This window comes from Odocoileus virginianus, chromosome 2 (genome assembly GCF_023699985.2).
Source record: "Odocoileus virginianus isolate 20LAN1187 ecotype Illinois chromosome 2, Ovbor_1.2, whole genome shotgun sequence".
Classification (NCBI taxonomy): Eukaryota; Metazoa; Chordata; class Mammalia; order Artiodactyla; family Cervidae; genus Odocoileus; species Odocoileus virginianus.
This window is the reverse complement of record NC_069675.1, coordinates 94,216,202-94,234,328: the sequence shown is the minus strand read 5'-3', so window position 1 is coordinate 94,234,328 and position 18,127 is coordinate 94,216,202. Positions and strand designations below refer to the sequence as shown.

General features: G+C 55.0%; 1 protein-coding gene across 2 annotated transcripts; it reads right to left on the bottom strand.

Annotated features, from left to right (window-relative positions):
• Positions 1 to 1,187: 1,187 nt before the first annotated feature.
• URM1 (ubiquitin related modifier 1) lies at positions 1,188 to 17,214 on the bottom strand. Of its 2 annotated transcripts, none has more exons than XM_020874868.2 (5): positions 17,107 to 17,214; positions 12,652 to 12,722; positions 4,384 to 4,465; positions 2,855 to 2,903; positions 1,188 to 2,486 (listed from the first exon to the last, which is right to left on the bottom strand). In XM_020874868.2, the coding sequence occupies exons 1-5, from the start codon at positions 17,139 to 17,141 to the stop codon at positions 2,418 to 2,420; spliced, it is 306 nt and encodes a 101-aa protein (XP_020730527.1). In that variant the 5' UTR covers positions 17,142 to 17,214; the 3' UTR covers positions 1,188 to 2,417. The 2 variants fall into 2 exon arrangements, with proteins under 2 accessions (XP_020730527.1, XP_070310040.1); XM_070453939.1 differs by lacking the exon at positions 17,107 to 17,214 and adding an exon at positions 16,893 to 17,092.
• Positions 17,215 to 18,127: the final 913 nt, after the last annotated feature.

Sequence of the window (18,127 nt, the reverse complement as noted above, 5' to 3'; positions counted from 1 at the left end):
GTGGTTTCAGGAGTTGCCTTGGCAGGGGCAACTAGGTGGTGTTGGGTCTGAGCCCGGGTCATCCATCCCTGACCCTTAACGCGCTCAAGCTGGAAAATGACCCCAAATGCTGTGGAGTGTGGCCCTGGCCAGCTTCAGGGCACCCCCTCCTTGCGTGGAGAACCTGCTTTCCCCAGCAGCGCGTCTTCCTGCCCTACTCCTCAGCAGTAATGCACTAATTGGGGTGCTGGGGAGGAATGGCTAGCCCGTTTCTACCCTTCTCTCCCCAGTGCAAGCAGGAAAGGAATCCTCTCACCCAGTTTCCAGGACTTGGAATGCTGTGGAGGGTGGGTAACGGGGGGCACTGTAAAGCCCAGTGGGGCTGAAGTCCTCCCCTCCCTGGAGGAAGGGACTTCCAGGTTACAAGAAGCCAGACAGGCTGATCCTTAAAGTGAGGCTGTCCCTTGCCCTGTTGCTTAACATGGAGACCCTGACCTCAGCACCTAGAGCGGCTGGTCACACAGCCTCTCCCTCGACAGGCACCTGCACCCACAGCCTCAACATGGCTACCCCCAACCCACACACACACCCAGAGGGCCTTCCTCCACCTGCAGCAGTGCCAGGGAGCAGCTCACCAGCCAGGGGGTCATCTGTCCCCAAGGCCTTGAGACAGCACAGCCCCTAGCACTGCTAGGGCAACTGTTCGGCACTTCTGTCTCACTGCAGAGTGAGAGCAGTTCCACCTTAAATTATTAACATTTAGTGAAAAGCAATGTTTGGGGCGGGATGATGTTAATGCCCTGTTCCCCCCCACCCCCAGGTCTCCCTCCAGCAAACAAAGCTTTTTCTCCAGGTCATGGGAAGTGGGGCTCAGCAGTCTTAACTATGCCTCCTCCGTTCTGAGGCTGCTGGCTGCAGCTTGTGGGACAAAGCCTGGCCTCGGACAGACGGGTAGGGAAGTGTCCTGGGACCCAGACTGGTCAGCACAGACAAGCCCTGCCACCCCTTCTCCAGATGGCCCAACCATATCATCCCTTCTCAGTGTCTGGGTAGTCTGGGTTTCAAGTCCTACTCTTTTTTGGGTGAAGGGCAGTTCTGAAAGCCCTGGGGTGAGGACAGGGAGGGTGGGACCAGAGAAGAGACTGCCAGCTGGGGGAACGTGGGGTCCCACCAGTTTCGGTTTCTAAGGATGAAGTTCCAGGCAAGGCCAGTAAACAACTTAGTCTTTTATTTGCCCAAGGCCAGCTGTTGCAGGCACTGAGGCCCCAAGACTTCCAGAAGGGATGGGGGTGGGGGGAGTCACCCTGCCTCCCAGGTGCTGCCTGCCCCATCCTGCTTCCTGCAGGAGATAGGAGAGTAGATAAAGTGTGCCCTTGCACCATCAAGTATCTCAATTTTGTATGTGTGTCAGTCACTCAGTGGTATCCGACTCTTTCGACCCCATGGACTGTAGCCCACCAGGCTCCTCTGTCCAAGGGATTCTCCAGGCAAGAATACTGGAGAGGGCTGCCATTTCCTTCTCCAGGGGATCTTCCCAACCCAGGGATCGAACCCACATTTCCTGCATTGCAGGTGGATTCTTTACTGTCTGAGCACCAGGGAAGTCCCCTCAGTTTTCAGATATAAAAAGTCCACTGTCGTTGGGGAGGAAACTGAGGCACATAGACCACCCCCCCAGGCCTCTATTTGCCAGTCCAAGGCCTAGCGTACACCCTCCCGCTCTCCACCCCCAGCGGAATGAGCTGCACACAAGGCAGCCTTTTGCCTTGGGGGTGGGGAGGGTCTCAGGAGCCCATCTGGTGGCCTGTGTGGGGGGAGGCTGACCAGGGTCAAGGGCTGTGGGTGGGGGAGCAGGAGGAGGGGTGTGGTTGGAGGAGCAGCTGCTGTGTGTGTGTGTTGGGGGGGGCGGTCGGTGCTGAATAGGGGACCCCAGCTGGGGTTCCATAATGATATCAATGGGGGACAGGCAGAGCCCTCTGCTGTCCAGATGGGGAAACTGAGGCGGAGGCTCCTCCCTGCTTTGAGAGGGGAGGGGCCTGCCGTCAGCTAGTGAGGTTCATTCCTCTTCCCTAGGAAGGCACCGCAGCCCAGGAGTGGCAGTGCCTCGTCAGCAGTCACTCAGGGAGACACAAGGAGGGACAGCAGCTGGTCACCTGGCCGCACAGAGTGGCACCGGCCACGCGGAGGGGCACCCTCCCCCATCTCAGCTGCTGGGAGGAGGAGTGCCGGCTCGGGCGCCTGCCTTCCCCTGCTCACGTGCCCGAGAAAGGCTCATTTTTAGCACCTGGCCTCTTTTCCCTGCCTGGAGGGAGCTCAAGGGACAAAGTAGGGAAGAAAGCAGCCAAGGGGGACAGGAAGATCTGGAAGTAGGGCCCCAGGGGACTGTCTGATTCTTCTGCTCTCCCCACCCCAAGGGGGCCCGGCACGGACAGGGGCCCTTAGCCGCCGTGCAGTGTGGAGATGAAGAGGACGCTGTCTTGGTCCTGAAGCTGGTAGTCCAGCTCACCCTGGTCCAGGAGAGAAATAAGAAGATTGTCAAGGGCACTTTTCCAGTTTCTCCCCGGGGTGTTGAGAGGGGAAGTGGGGGGCGGGGGCTAGCTGCTTTGAGAGGGGAAGACAGAATCTACCAGAAAGAAGTGGGTACCCTATCTGTTAACTAGCAAACCTCCAGGATGGAGGGCAGCTCACGACTTCCCCAGCGACCCACGCCTTCCTCATTCAGGGTGGGAGGCTTGAGAAGCCACCGTCTGGACGCCAGGTTTGGAAAGAGGGTGACCCACCACTCTGTTTGGGCCTGATGAAAGGTCCAAGGCTTTCCTACCACAGTGGTGGGTTGGGGAGGGGTTGAAGGAGGGCTGCTCCCTGAGGTACTGACCAGCAGTTCCCAGTCGGCGTCGTTAACCAGCACCAGAATCCCTGGCCGCCTGTGGGAAAGAGGGTGGTGAGTAGCAGGGCGTGGATGGCAGGAGCTGGCAAGAGCAGGGGCAGAAGCTTAGATGTTTGGGCTGCAGAGTCTAAGAGGTAAGGGGGGAGCCTTTTCTCTGGAGGGTTCCGGCAGAGAACACCCAGGGAGAGGAGGCGATAGGCAAGTCTGAGGGCTGGATAGAACACGTGCAAATTCCATTGCCACCTCCCAGATCTGAGGCAGATTCTTTTGTTTCCCTGAGCATCAGTTTCTTCATCTGAAAACAGGGTAAATCATAAGTGACTTCCTCACAAGTTCCCCGGGACGGATGAAGTGGGATGTCACGTGGGAGCTGCCATGGACCCACTGGCAGCAGCCTATCCTTCCAGGGGTCTAACCTCACTGTCCCAGGCCTCCCGCATGTGCATCCTGGGGAGGGGACCATCTCGGCTGCTATGAATCAGGGAAGGCTGCCATGGCCCCCGAGCCCCTGACCACCTGAGAGCCGCCCTGCCTGGAGTAAAGCAGGGTACAGGCACCTTAACCTGGTTCCTGCTGGCAAGGACCCAAAGAGCACTGCTGTCCTTGGGGGTGACCGCCACACTGCTGGACCACAGCCTGGGCTCCAGGCCCAGGGCCTGCTGGTGAACCTCTGCTTCCAGGCAGAGGAACAGGTCCCACAGGTGCCCTGCCCACTTCTGTGACGTATGAGGATGGCCTTGTTGTAGGGGTAAAGTGACTTCTTGGCACACAGAACCTGGATCCTTTCCCAGGAGGCTGAGCTGGGCCTGAGACAGACACAGAAGCTTTGGGCCAGGCGAGGGGTGTCCTCAAGTGAGCACAAATGCGCACGTGTGTGCGCATGCATGCAGTGACCCCCTGTAACCTGAGACCTGCATTGTACAGCTCAGTATCTGAGGCACACTTCAATTTAATTTCCATTCAGGGAAAACTGAACACTCGGTTCCTCAGTCATACTAGCAACATTTCGAGGGTTCAGTATCCTCAACGCCTAGCAGCTACCACACTGGATTGCAGAGAGAGAACATTTCCATCATTGCAGGAAGTTCTATGGGAGGGCACTGTCTGTCCCAGGTTGTCAAAGAATAAGAGAGACTTTGGGGAGCATCTTTTCTCAGTGCTGCCTGTACAGAGAGCGCAGTTGAGCCCAGAGTAGGGAAGTCACTTGAGCAAGGTTCTTTGGCAAGTTTGTGGCATCCAGAAGGCAGGACCTAAGTTTTTGGGTTTTTTTTTTTGTAAATTTACCAATCTCCTGACCCGGACTTTGGGGAAAAAAAACCCCAACAGTCCGATGTAGTAACAAGAAAACTGAAATAAACTTCAACAAAGTTGGGCAGAAGCAGTCCTTCCTTGGAGGGCTAAGAGGAGGATAAAGGGGAGAGGAGGACCTGGAGGAGGCAGAGTCTGAACCAAGGCCAGGGGTTCAAACCTCCTTCCCTCAGCCCGCCCTCCTTGGGGAAGGGAAGAAAGGGACTCACACACTATCTCCTTGGATGAACAGCTCTGGCCGCTCTTTTAGCAAATTCTTCTTGATCCAGACAAGGAGGCTGCGGATGTCCCCTGGAGAGGAAGGCACAGAACAAAACTAATGTCAAATTCAAGTGCTTTCTGGCCCTGAGGGCCTTGCCTGGAGCAGGAGGAAGTGAACCTGGGGCTCAGAGGGCCTCTTTTAGACCTGGCTGTCAGGGCGCCTGGACCTGTGGTTTCCAAGGTGAGGAAATGGACTTGGAGAGACCAGACAGGTCTTCTCAGAGACAGTGGCACCTGGCATTGCTGAAAGCTGGAAGAAGAGGTAGCGGGGACTCAAGGTGGACAGTGGGAGGAATAGTCACGTCTGAAAGGGTAGACACACTCACGAGGCCTAGGAGATGGTCTGACACTGCCAGGGGCAGGCTTCTCAGAGAGCCCCTCCACCTCTATCTCCCCAGTCAGTCCCAGATGGGAAGCATTCGGCTTTGCTCTTGGAAGGTCTGCATATATTTCCCTTTGTGAGGGAAGAAAAACAATTGCTGAGCCGATAACATCAGTTAATTTCCTCTGGCAGGAGAGAAGGATCCTTCACTAGCCAGAGATGCTGACAAGTCACAGTCCCTCCGCTACCCCTTTGCAGAGCCCTCCAGGTCAGGGGCAGCTACCCTGAGGAAGCGAGAGGCTGAGGGTCGACAGGGCCTCTCCTGCTCGGCTGGACACTGAGACCTGCCTCTGTGTGGTTCTGGGGCAGCCACCAAGCGCTGCACCTCATCTGGAGGCTAGGGGCCACATGTCCCCAGGGCCACCTCTCCTTTTCTGGGGGCCAGGTCCCAGGCCACGCACACTATGACTCCCTCGAAGGCTATGGCTCTCAATGATCCATTCCTCAAGCAGAGCATCTCCGAGGCTGCAGGAGTTTTCTCTCCCTGAGAGGACAGCTAGTCTCTGGGAAGCCAGCAGGGGGCTGGAGGTTAGCCATGCCCCTCCTGAGTCAGTCTCAGAGGGGGCTGCTGTCCTGGGCCTATGTCAAGGCAAAGGCCAGGGTTTCAGCTGTAGAAGCGCCCATGCAGTGCCTTGGTTTCCCTGGCTGAAGGCGGACTTCCAGCACGCAGGCCAGGAAAAGGCTGCAGGTCAGGAAGGGGCCCAGCTATCCCCAGGCTAGGCCCAGTGCGTGTTACCCACAGCACCAGCCTCGGGCAGGGTTTTAAGGCACTCTCACGAGCCTGCCTGCCACCCCCTCGGAGGCAGGCAGGCCACACCCTGCAAGGCCCGGTTCACTCTGCCCTGTGCCAGCCCCCCTGGACCGTCGGCCAGCAGAGCACAGGGCCGCGGGCAGCGGGCACGGGCTGAGCCTGCGCCTTTCCATTTCAATTCCTGCTTTTAAACAAAGCCCACCGGAGTCCTCAGGGTCCCTGGAGCGGGCAGGGATGGGGCGTGCTGCCTCCAAGTAGCTGTAGTCCATTTCGACTCCTGGCTGGCTTCCTCCCTGAGGCCTGGGTTTCAGAGGTTTCCCCGTGGCCTCCATCTTGGCACTGTCTGGTGGGCCGCCAGCCCATACATCTTGTGGCCGCTCGATAGAGCTGCCGGGGTCTGACACATCCGTCAGCCAGCCCCCGCGGGCGGGGCTCTGCCTGTGTGTGCCGGGCTCGGAGGGCCTGGGCAGGGCCTGGCCTGAGGGCCACCAGCTGCACCTCCACAGCCCCCACTGGCCTGTTTCGAACCAGGACTCCCTGGGTCACCGCCCCGGCTCTCTCTAAGCGGGGACCTGTGCTCCGCTCTCGTGGGCTGGGGGCGGCAGGGAGAACTAATGGTCATGTCGGGGTCATCCCAGTGACGGCAGCGTCATGGCGTCCCCAAAGGCTGGGCCGAGGGGCGTCTGCTGCGGGTGCTAGCTCATTTATCATGATGCTCCTCTTTGCTGAGGTCATTCCCTCCCTCCTCTGCGCCCCCCAGGCCTGCTCACATTCTTGATAGCCTGTTACCATGGTGAGGCCACCGCATCACCACCCGTATTGTTCCCCCATGCCTGGATTTGGGGGTGGGGAGAGGTGGAACTCCCGACTCCCTTCGCAGGCTGCAAGGGCCACTTGGCCTGGCCTGAAACACACCCCCAGGGACATCTTGCTAGGCTTGCTGAGGCCCAGACAATATGCAAATAGCCTCCAAGCCAGATGGTCGGCTTCCAAAGGCGCCCAGGGGAGGAGGAAGGGTTAAGCAGAGTCAGGGGCTGGTGGTGGCTTGGGGATGGCTCCGGGAACCTCACTGTCACCTTCCCTCTCTGCGTCCTCCTGCCTTCTGTGGCTTCCCATGGTGGCTGCCCTCCAGGGATCCCAGGAAATTGCTTGGGAGACAAATATTTACTGAGCAGCTACTATGTGCCAGGTGCCGCGGAGATGGCGGAGAACAAGATAGACAGAGAGCCTGCCCATGTGGAACCACACGCCATCAGGGGAGGTGGACGGTACTTCATTAGTCGTGACAAATGCGTTCTCCTTTGTGTGGGAGCAGGATGAGTTTTTCTGAGGGTGTTCACATTGAAGCTGAGGCCCCAAGGATGAGTCGGGTGGATGGGGGGAGCATGCCAGGCAGAAGGAAGACCATATGGGAAGACCTGAGGCAGGCTGGAACTGGCAGATTCAAGGTGACAGAACTGAGAAGGCTGGAAGGTCAGCACTAGATGCGGCCAGGGAGGCAGCCTTGGCTGGACTACGCAGGGCGTGCGGGGGCCTTGAGAAGGGGCTGCTGGGGAAGAGGGCCCCCTCCTCGGGAGCCTGAGCCCTAGCACACAGCACAGAACCTCGCACACAAAGCGCCCTGGACATGTTTACTGAGCACATGGGTCTGAGTTCGGCTGCATCATTTCCTAGTTAAATGACCTTGGGTAAGGAACTCTCTGTAGCTTCCTTCTTTGTAAAATGGGAATGGTAAAAATGCCTCTGAGGGGTGTTGTGAGGCTCAAATATTTAAGATGATCCATGGAAAGCTCTTGGCACTATGCCTGGTATAGCGATGCTGTAATTCTTCTGTGAGCCAGAGGAAGAACACTTCAGTTTCTCCTGCTGCCCCCTTTAGATGTTTAGACTCCTCAGAGGCTCCCTGGACAGCCCTGGTGGAAGGACTCATGCTGAGGGCACGCGGCACCAGGGCAGGGAGATGAGCACCCCAACCCCATGTCAGGTTTCCTGTGCAGGAGGCCTCGGGACCTGGCCTGCCCACTGTGGGAAGAGCAAGTAATGGGGCTGCTGCTCTCATGGTGGAGTGGTTATGAGTCTGGGTTCTGGAGCTGGAAGGCCCTGGGGTGTGCGCTAGATGGCCCTGGGTACAAGTCACTTCGCCTAAGTCTCAGGGCCATCCTTGGACAAGGGGGGGATAATAACCCAGCTCTTGAAGCCAGTGGCAGGCCTAGCACGGTGTCAGACAAGACAAATGTCCCTGTTCCTGCGGTGATTCAGGATTCCTTATCCCGGGGGCTGCCAAAACCTTCCCCTAAAGGCCGCTGGGAAAGGGCACCATGCATACCCCTCTTAGACCTACAAAGGCTCCCACCAGAATCCCATGTCCCAGTGGATCTGTCCTTGTCTGGGGATGACAACCACCCACTGTGGCGCCTCCCAGTGGTGTCAACTGAACTTCCGGTCTCATCTGATCTCACACAGCCAACCCTCATCCAACCTCTTCTTGCAAGACTTCCAGGGAGAGCTTTTCTCCCAGCCTGAAATCTGGCTTCCGGTCCCTCCCACCCACAGAGCCTAGCTGGGCCTGGGGACCACCACGCCAACGATGCAGACTCAGGAGAGCCAGTCCCCTACGGCTTCTCTCCCCCAGGTTAAGCGGCTCTGGTCCCCACTGAGTCCACCAGGCTCCAGGATAGGATCCTCTGGGAGTCCACCCCAGGCCTCAGCTGAAAGGGGAGAAGAAAGAGCTGGGATGGGGGGAGAAGAGAAGAGAGGGTAGAGGGAACATCAGAGGGTCCATTTACAAGTGAATGGGGGTAAGAATGGAGCAGTTTGTGGGCTAAACTGGCCTCAGAAGGAGGTTTACAGATGTGCGAGGGGACGCTCCTCATTGTTTAATTAAGCAGAAAGTGGATCTTTTCAAAAGCAATTTTGCACAGGGACTGGGAGGGGTGAGGGGGAGAGGAGGGTGGTAGGGAGGGGATCAGCAAACAGGCCCCAGAGCGGAGAAAGGAACAGCTGGCCCCAGAGAGGCTGTGAAATGCATGCTAAGCAGTTTAAAGCGCCTGGGAGCTCCCGAGCTGCCCCTGCCTCCCGCGCCAGCCTCCCTTCAATACAAAGGCAGGGCTGAGGAGCAGGGGAAGGTGAGGCACAGTCTCTTCCTGGGACAGGGGCAGGTAAGGCCCAGGCCGGGACCATCAAGGTTTGGGATTTGCTCCAGGCCCCTGACCAACCCTGGTCTGCGAGCCTTGAGTTGAAAGCATCCTTGATGCATTAAAAACCAGCTCTTAGTGGCCAGGGCCCAAAGCCGGTGGGTGCCTCCCAAACTCACCACTCAAAGCCTGTTCTGTGGAGGTGGCTGTTAAGAATCCCCACCTCCCTGCACAGGCAGCTGCTCAGTGGATCAATGCACCCTGCCTCCCAGAACCATGTGCTTAGATCTGGAAGCAACTTTTCCAAACTGCAGATGTCAAACTGATAACCAACTCGTGTGTGCTTGTACTTGGTCGTGTCCGATTCTTTGTGACCCCATGAACAGCAGCCCGCCAGGCTCCTCTGTCCATGGGATTTCCCCGGTAAGAATACTGGAGTGGGGTGCTATTTCCTTCTCAAGGGGATATTCCCAAGCCAGGGACTGAACCCACGTCTCCTGCACTGGCGGGCAGATTTTTTATCAATGAGCCACCTGGGAAGCCCAATAATTAGCTCAAGACAGACTAAATCGAGTCCAACCTCCTGCGTTTCAGGTGGGATAAGAGGCCTGCAGAAATAACTAATTTGCCAGCACATGCTGCCAGGGTGCCTCTCTCGCCATCTCACCCTCTTTGGCATTTCCCAGCCTCTCATTCCAAGTTGGCCGGGTTGGAAGCTCTCTGCTGGCCCAGGACCCAGGGCCCTGGAGTCCCCTTGTTTGCGAGACTTGTCACAATCCATAATCTTACGGCCGCCGTTTTCTCTGCTGGAGTCTCCAAGACCTGCTTGGCCAAGTGGCAGCCCCTGGGCTGGGAAGGCTGCCAGATGGCAGATCTGGGCATGGGCTTGGGGAGCAGTGAGGCTCTCCCCGTGGCACCAGGCCCTTGCCCTCCTGTTGGGCTCCGTGTGCCAGGGTAAGACCTGGTGGCTGCCAACCAGCTCTGCCGCTGTGATGTGACCCACGCCTCTGGGCACAGCAGGGCACAAGTGGGAGCCAGAGGTAAAGACCCACAGCCAAGGGCCCAGAACTAAGCACGTGGGCCACTTCCGCTAGCCTCCCTTCCTTCCATTTCATCCCAGAGAGGGGAGGACAGCCCCCTACCTGCCCCCGAGGCAGTAGATGAGGGATCCAAAACCTGGGTCTTAGGGACTTCCCTGGTGGTCCACTGGTTTAAGACTCCACATTTCCAATGGAGGGGGCTTGGGTTTGATCCTTGGTTGAAGAACTAGGGTTCCACATGCCATGTAGTATGGCCAAAAGATAAAAACAAAACAAACCTAGGTCTTAGCCAGCTTCCCTACTTGAGTAACTCTGGACAGGTCACTCTCTCTCTCTGTGACGTTTGGTTTCCTTGTCGATAGATAGTATATACTGGGGTCATCATGAAAACTGAGATCAGTAACTGCTGGAGGCACGGAAGTGTGAAAACTGGAGAATATCCTGCAGGTCTGAGATGTGATGTGGTTTGGGGAAGTTCTTGGGATAAATGCTGATGGGATAGTGGTACCCTGCAGGATGGGGTGACCCTGACATTGGCTTCTGAATCCCAACTCTGCCATGGCAAAAGCGCATGGTTGGGGGTAAGACCTTGGACATCTCTGGGTTTGGGTTTCCACTGTTTTTTTGGGGGGCGGTTCCACTTTTTAAAGTGGAAGTAATGATAGTTACCACCTAGGAATCTGTGACAATTACTTGTACCACCCTCTGGGTTCTGCCGACCCTGCCAAACTCAGCCTGTGCCCGGGGACAGGCCTTCTGCCTGGGGGCTTCACAAGTGCCGTACTCTCTACTTGGAATGGCCCCACGCACCTCTGCTCTCCCTCCAGTTTGTTAGGCTGGCTTCCTTCCATTCCTCAGGGCTTTAGCCTCAAAGTCTTCTCTCTGTTTTTCTGTGCCATGCAGCATGCAGGATCTCAGTTCCTGGACCAGGGAGTGAACCCGGGCCATGGCACGGAATGTTCGGATTCCTAACCACTAGGGCACCAGGGAATTCCCTCAAAGACACTTCTCTAAAGAGGCCTTCCCTTACCACCCTGTTGTCTCCTTCAAAGCACCCTTTTGTTCTGATGCCAGTGATGACCACCTGTGCTGCTGCACATCTGCGTGTTTACTTCTTCACTGCCTGTCTCCGCTTCCGTTACTCTGTTAGCTCCATCAGGGCAAGAACCGTATCAGTTTTGCTTAAGATCAAACTTGCACAAAGGAAAACACGTGTGTGCGCGCGCGCGCAGGCTCACGCATGCATGTGAGAGTGCGCGCGCGCGCTCAGTAGTGTCCAACTCTTTGCAAACCCCTGAACTGTCCAGGCTCCTCTGTCTACGGAATTTTCCAGGCAAGAATACTGGAGTGGGTTGTCATTTCCTACTCCAAGGGTATCCCCGACCCAGGGATCGAACCCACATATCTTGCATCTCCTGCACTGACAGGCAGATTCTTTACCCCTGCACCACCTGGGAAGCCTGGCATAAAGGAAAACACGTGTGCGTATTCAAAAACATGTGTGCCAACCACAGGAAAGAATAAAGTACTTTCTTCTACGACTGGTACTTGGTGAGCATTCAGTCAATGAATGAATGAAAAGGACTGGAATTATTAAACTTGGGCACTTTCATGTGGAGCAAAAGCAGGGGGAAACAAACCCTAACTTGTGATGCTTTAAAAACGTCCTGGGTAAGTCTTTAAGGCTGCATCTCTGAGAGGCTTCGGACAGCTCCTTGTTTCCTCCCAAGGCTGCAGAGCCATCTGTCAAACTAAGAAACCATCACCTATATGATCTTGGACCTTCCCCCACCAGGGACACGATCCCCCAGTCCTGACGTTTAACCTCAGCCTCATGCCCACACCCAGCTCCAGGGAGCAGTGCCCTGTGCCCTGGCCTCTGAATGTGGCACAGAGACCCGCCCTATGCCACTGCCCTCCAACCCCAAGGGAGGGTCACAGACAGCCTTGGTAGTGGGTGAATCTGGGCAACAACTGACACCTGGCAGGTGCACGTCCAGTCCCAGAAGAATTCTGTCAAACCTCACTTGACTTTCTCTACTGCCCACCTCCAGGAACCTCATTCCCCTGGCTCCTCATACAACTGACTTCCTCTTCTTCCCAGAAGTATCTCAGCCCAAGGTGAGATGGGCTCCCATTCCTGAATGTTCTGCTCTTGTAAAGATCCACTGCTAGGGCTGCAAAGCCCCTCCACAGTGGCAGTGTCCAGCCCCTGCCTCTAGGCTACGCTGCTATTTACCCAGCTGGACCTCTGGAAATCCTCCGCCCCACTTCCCCCAATCTGAAGGCAGGGTCTGTCTCCCAGTGCCTGGTACATGGTCTGTGGCATGGGAGGTGCTCAGGGTGTGTTTTCTAAAGAAAAGACGAACAAGTACTTGAATGAACAAATGGAAAAAACCCTCTGTCTCCCTTAGTTAACCTCCCCCCTCCAATCTCCTTGACTGGACACTTTTCTTCTCATTGAAATTCATTTAAGTCCATCTGCAGTGTTCCATTCTTGACAAAGGTTATCTCCTTTGTGAGGACATCCCTCTGCAGCCATCCAGTGATGGCAGAGGTGCCTGGTACAGCTGGCTGACACCTTTTAGCAACCCTGAGAGATATGGATTACCATCTCCACCTTTCACAGATAAGAACACGGAAGCTCAGAAAGGTGAGGTGACCAGCCTAAGGTGCTAAGGGGATTCAAACTCAAGTCTGAATACAGAACCTACACTTGGAAGGACGCAGTGATGCCATCTCCTCCCTACAAAGCTGGCTGACTCTGGAGAGGATGGAGGAGACAGCCTGGTGATCTCTCTCCCTTCCTCCCCACAGGCCAGGAAATCCTAACCACTCTCACTTGACTGGGGCTGAATGACCCTGTAGAGCACCTCCTGCTCAATGGTGCTCAAAGAGCCCGTACTCACAGGGTTCCTCCTGTCCAGGCAAGGTGACCTGATGCTTCTTCACACCGTCAAACAGGAGCTCCGCACCACCTCTGCAAAGGAGGGCCAGAGAAAGAACCTCAGAGACTGAAAACTGAGGAGGCTGGCACCAGATGCCCAAGAGATTCAGAGACCAAGGTTCAGGAACATCGTGGGTACCAGCCATCAATTCTCCAATGTGGCTTCTTGATATGGTAAAGCAGGACAGAAATAATGTTTATTAACATTTAAGTACGCAAATTTTCAGACTCTGGTTTTGACTCCTCTGCTTCTTCAAGAGGTAGCTTAGCACACAGGAGCAGAGCACAGGCCCTGAGGTGGAGACCAGGCCCCACCCGGGCCTGATTGGCGAGACCTTAGGCACGGGACGGCATCTTCTCAAGCCTCAATCTTTCCACCTGTAGAAGTGTTGAGGAGCTACCTCATGGCACACTGGAGCCCCTAGGTACAAGGTCTCCCAGGGCCAGGTGACACTCTGAAATCCCCCTGCCTGTGCCCCGTCCCCACCCCTGCTGCTGGCCTGGTGGGCAAGCCAAAGTGCGAGAAAGCGAGAGAACCCCACTGGGCTTAGCAGTAAGCTTGCCCTTTACAAGAACATTCGTCATCTCATTTCACCTTCATGGGATCCCGGGGAAGGAAGGAGGGAGGCAGATATTATTAACGCTGACCAACAGAGAAGCAAGTTGGGGCCAGGAGAAGTTAAGTGACTTGTCTAAGGTCAGATAGGCAGTGGCTGAACTAGGATTTGAATTCTAACTGGTTTCTGGAAGAAACAACTAAGACTCCCCAGAAGGTCAGGAAGCCCCTTGAGGGCAGAATCTGGCTCACTTCTGGGTGCCAACACCTGGCTAAGGGAAGCCTGGGCCAGCAGAGAGGCTCCAGGCCAAGTGCAGATGCCAGAACTCATGGTGCGGACACTCAGGCTCTTTCAGCGCTCCACGCTGCTCCTCCCCCGGAGTCTCGTCTCAGACTTCACGTGGATCTTAACTGAGAAGGCCTTAACAACTTGGGACGGGTGTGATGACTCCCGCCCCACCACCCTTCCCCAGTGCCAGAGAACAGAGGTGTCCTGAGACGGTCCACTGGGAGGCGAAGGCAAGGCACGCATTGTCATGAGGGAAACATGGGGCGACTGTCATCCAAACAAGGTCACGCTTTGTTGATGCAGAAATGTGGAGGGGGAGAGGAGGCCCATCTGTGGCTGCGCGCAGGGCCATTTCAGCTGCAAGCCCATACAGAGCCTCCATTTATCCCCTTCCAAGAGCCCCGCTCTCTCTTGGGTAGGGGCTGGCACATGCAGCAGCTGGGGTGGGGGAGGGCGACAAGCAAGGGGCGACAGGAGTTGGGGGGTCAGAGGAGTGGGAACTGGAAGCGCTGGCACCCAAGCAAACAACCCAGATTGGCCAAACCTGGTGGTGCCAGGCGCAGAGGCCAGCGCCGTTTTCCCTTCACAAGCAGATAAAGAACCAGTCTGGCTCAGCGATTGACCTGTCACTGCTGGCTTTGCCAGTGCCCGAGGGACGGGTTGGCATTTCTGTGGTCAGAACATCTGGAGGGTAGGAAGGTACACGCCCAGCCTCTGAAGTGATTCAGAGAGACAAGAGCGGGCCCAATTTGGTCCCAGAAGAAAACCAAAATCAAACTCTCGTAGTTCCTACAGGATTTGCGACTCAAATGCAATTAAGGCATCACAACCCAAGATACCTTGTCTTTCTTCCACTTCCCAGCTCTTGGTAGGAGGTGTCTGTTGGTACCAGTGACTGGTACAGACACTCTTCAAATGGTCTTCACTTTTTCAAGTTTACCTTCATCTTTTTATCTGAAATATTTTACTTTTGTTCATTTCTCCTCTACCTGTGGGGATGCAAGTTCTGCCTAAAACAGGGCCTGGTACACAGCAGGCACTCAAGAAATATTTGCTGAAATGAGTGAAAATGCCCATTTCCCCACTTCTTCTCTGACCCTAATGGCATTCCCTTCCTTTGCCAATACCTCCTGGACTCAAGGAGAAGGAAAAGGGAAAAGGAAGTGGGACTCTCACATCTAGGCTGCAGTGATACAACACACATCTGTGTTACCTACACTGCATCCTGGGTGACTTGAGAAATTGCTCTGGCAGGATGAGGATGGCAGACCTGGTCAGTGATAGGTGGGAGAAAGCAAAGAGCAGCCTTCCAGAGCGTCTACGAGAACTGGTGGGGCTGCGGGGACACAGCTGCTCACGGGAAAGGGGCAAAGTCCCAATCCTTTGGAATCTTCAAGGATCAAGGTGGCACTCAGGGACAAAAGGGAGAGCCTGATGGGCAAACCGGTTTCTCTGCAAATCTACTTAAGTTCAGAGTAAAGGGAGAAGGAAGTGGGCTGAGACACAGAAAATTAAAGAAAGGCCAAGGGGAGAAACAGGCACTGACAGAGACAAAGAGAGAAGGTCTCTGGGTTTAGCCTACATATTGGGCATTCCTGCTTCCCAAGAAGCTGCAGTTCTCATGGGACCCTGTGGCGGTGGGTGGTGGGAACACTGTCTTGCCTTGCTGGTGTTCACTAGTGCTCTTGGGGTAAGGGAGACAGAGATGGTGGTGCCAAACAGGAACTCCAGAAAGTCTGTAAGCCCTGGAGGGCAAGGACCACGTTTTCCTCATATGACTTCCCCACTGCTGCCAGCACAGGACCTGACAGACAGAAGACATTTCTGAAGACAAATGCCACGTCTGACTCAGTGAACATGAAAGGTAAATTGGCTGTGGCCGTGGTGGTGGTGGTTTAGTCGCTAAGGTGTGTCTGACACTTTCCAACCCTATAGACTGTAGCCCGCCCGGCTCCACTGTCCATGGGATTTCCCAGGCAAGAAATACTGGAGTGGGTTGCCATTTCCTTCTCCAAGGGATCTTCCTGACCCAGGGATCAAAATTTCGCAGGTGGATTCTTTACCACTGAGCCACCGGGGAAGACCAAGCCAAGCCGACTGTAGATAAGCTTCAACACTGGTAATCTGTAGCTTGTCTGTCTTCAGCTCTGCTGAGGCCTGTCAAAACAGCAGGGACCTCCTGGAACCTGCAGGCCATGGGGGACATAGCTGGGCAAAGGGTCAATAAAGCAAAATAGTCAGGTGGCCAGACTAACACAGTTCTAATTGGATCCATGGAGCCAGACAATATCATCAATTAAAATGCAGTTAACATTCATGAGACTACCCCCTCGTAAGGGACAGCAACGCTGAACACTGGAGGGCATGGACAAAGTTCTATTTATCTTTGTATCCTCTGTGCCTGGCTTGCTGCCTGGCACATGGTAAGCACTCAATAAATGACTGGTGAATGGACTATGCAATGAAGGGAATCCATGAAAGAAACTGGAGGCATCCAATTGAAGGAAAGGCATTTATAGGCAGAGGTTTCCGATTCCCATCCTAGACTTTCCCTTTCACATAAACCTTGGCTTGTTTATCTTCACACACATAGACAAATCTAGTCCCAGATTTTCCACATGACTCTAGAAATTATACCGTCCATCTCTGAACATCTCAGTGTCTCTGCCTTTTCTCTAAGCTTTGCACTTTTTTTTTTCCAGCTCTGAAATCACATTAAAAACCTTCTGTCTGTAAGAAGTAGAAGAGAATGCCTGGAGGAGACTTCCTCTTTGGTCTGTGTTTCTTTTGTTATTAGCGTGTATGCCCCCATTCTGCACTTTTTATCTTGAGCATACTATAGTGGCACAGAGGTAAAGAATCTACCTGCCAATGCAGGAGACCCAAGAGTCAGGTTCGATCCGTGGGTCGGGAAGATCGCCTGGAGGACATGGCAACCCAGTTCAGTATTCTTGCCTGGAAAATCCCATGGACAGAGGGGTCCGGTGGGGTGCAGTGTATGTGGTCGCAAAGGGTCGGACACGACTGAGTGACTAAGTACACGCACATGTACACGCACTAAATCTGTACTGTCAGGGTTAGACTCTACTACTGTGCTACCTAGCCCCATATCCCCACCTGACTTAAGACCTGCAGAAGGCACTCAGTAAGTTTACTAAATGTAGCGGAAAGGGTTCAGGTTTGTTTAACACCCTCAAATCTTCGGAAAGGTTGGTCCTTCTCGTTCCTAGAAGCTCAGATGCCAGACACACGGGCCTGCTCCAAAATGGAGCTGGCAAACAAGGCCGGGAGGCCTGCTAACCGTCACGCCTTTTGAGTCCCGTAGGGCGCAGGGCATGGAGGAGTGCCAAGAGCATACCTCCAACTCCTGGGTGTGCGCATCTATTCCCGGACATACGGCCTCGTCGCCCAGGGAGACCGAACCTCTCAAACTCTCCCAGGCGGGTGGCGTAGCTCAGGGAAGTTGCCGGGTACCTCGGCGATTCGGGGGTGACAGGCCCCAAGGCAGAGGGAGGGGAGTTATGCCCGACGACTTCAGTCCATCCCCACGACGCCCCAGCTCTGTGACTCACCCGAACTCCACCTCCACTGACAAGGGCGCTGCCATGTTGAGGAAGCCGAGGGCACAGGAAACTCCCCTCAACTTCCGGGCCTACTGGCCCCCGTTTCCGGTTGCCGCGGACGGAAGAGGCGGGGCCGGGGAAACTCTCCTCTTCAGCTATTGGAGGAAGGTTTGGAGCAGGAAGCTGAGGCCAGAGGACCGTGGCCTCTGTTAAGGGGCGTTTTGGTTGGTCGTCCTGTTTCTTTTCGGGACGGCGCTCAAACAGCCAGGGCGGCAAGCGACTGATATCAGCCACAACTCGGCGGAGGAGAGACCTGGCATCTTTGCGCTGTGACCGTGAGCCACGTTACTGTTTATCTTGCATTAGTTACCAAATTGCCTTCTGTCAGCACACCGCTTGGACGAACCCGTCCACTTGTCTTGAATTATCAGTGGCATCCAAATATTTACTTCCAGCCCAGAAATCTCTCTCTTGAGCCATCGACTTGCAGTCCAACCTCCCTTTCGCCGTCGACTTGGATTTCATTCATTCAGCAGATACTTATTGCACGTCCTCCGTGTACCTGGCATTTTGGTCGGTGCTAAAAGATGCCGGTGGTGAATCGGATAGGCAAGGTTCCTGTCTTTAGGGCACTCACAGTCTCGTGGGGGAAACGAATCAAACAAACATACGAGTCATGCTAGTAAGTGTAAAATCTCAAACTGAAAAACGATCCGGCATCATAAGGACTTCAGAAAGAAAATGGGCTGCACTGGACTTGAGCTGAGCTCTAAAGCCTGAGTCAAGCTAAGTAGGTGGATATGAGGAGAGAAAAGCCGCATTCCACCGAGAACGGAAAGTGCAAAGACTCTGGGTAGGAGGACACGCTGGAGCACCGGGGGAAGGTAGAATTTGGGGAGCAGGGGGCCTATAAGACACGAGGCTAGACGTGTAGGCAGGGGCCAAATCGTGACTTGTGAGCCAGGTAAAAATTTCAGTCTCTTATCCTAAGAGCAGTGGTAGGTAGGCCTTGGAAGGGTTTTGGGGTGTG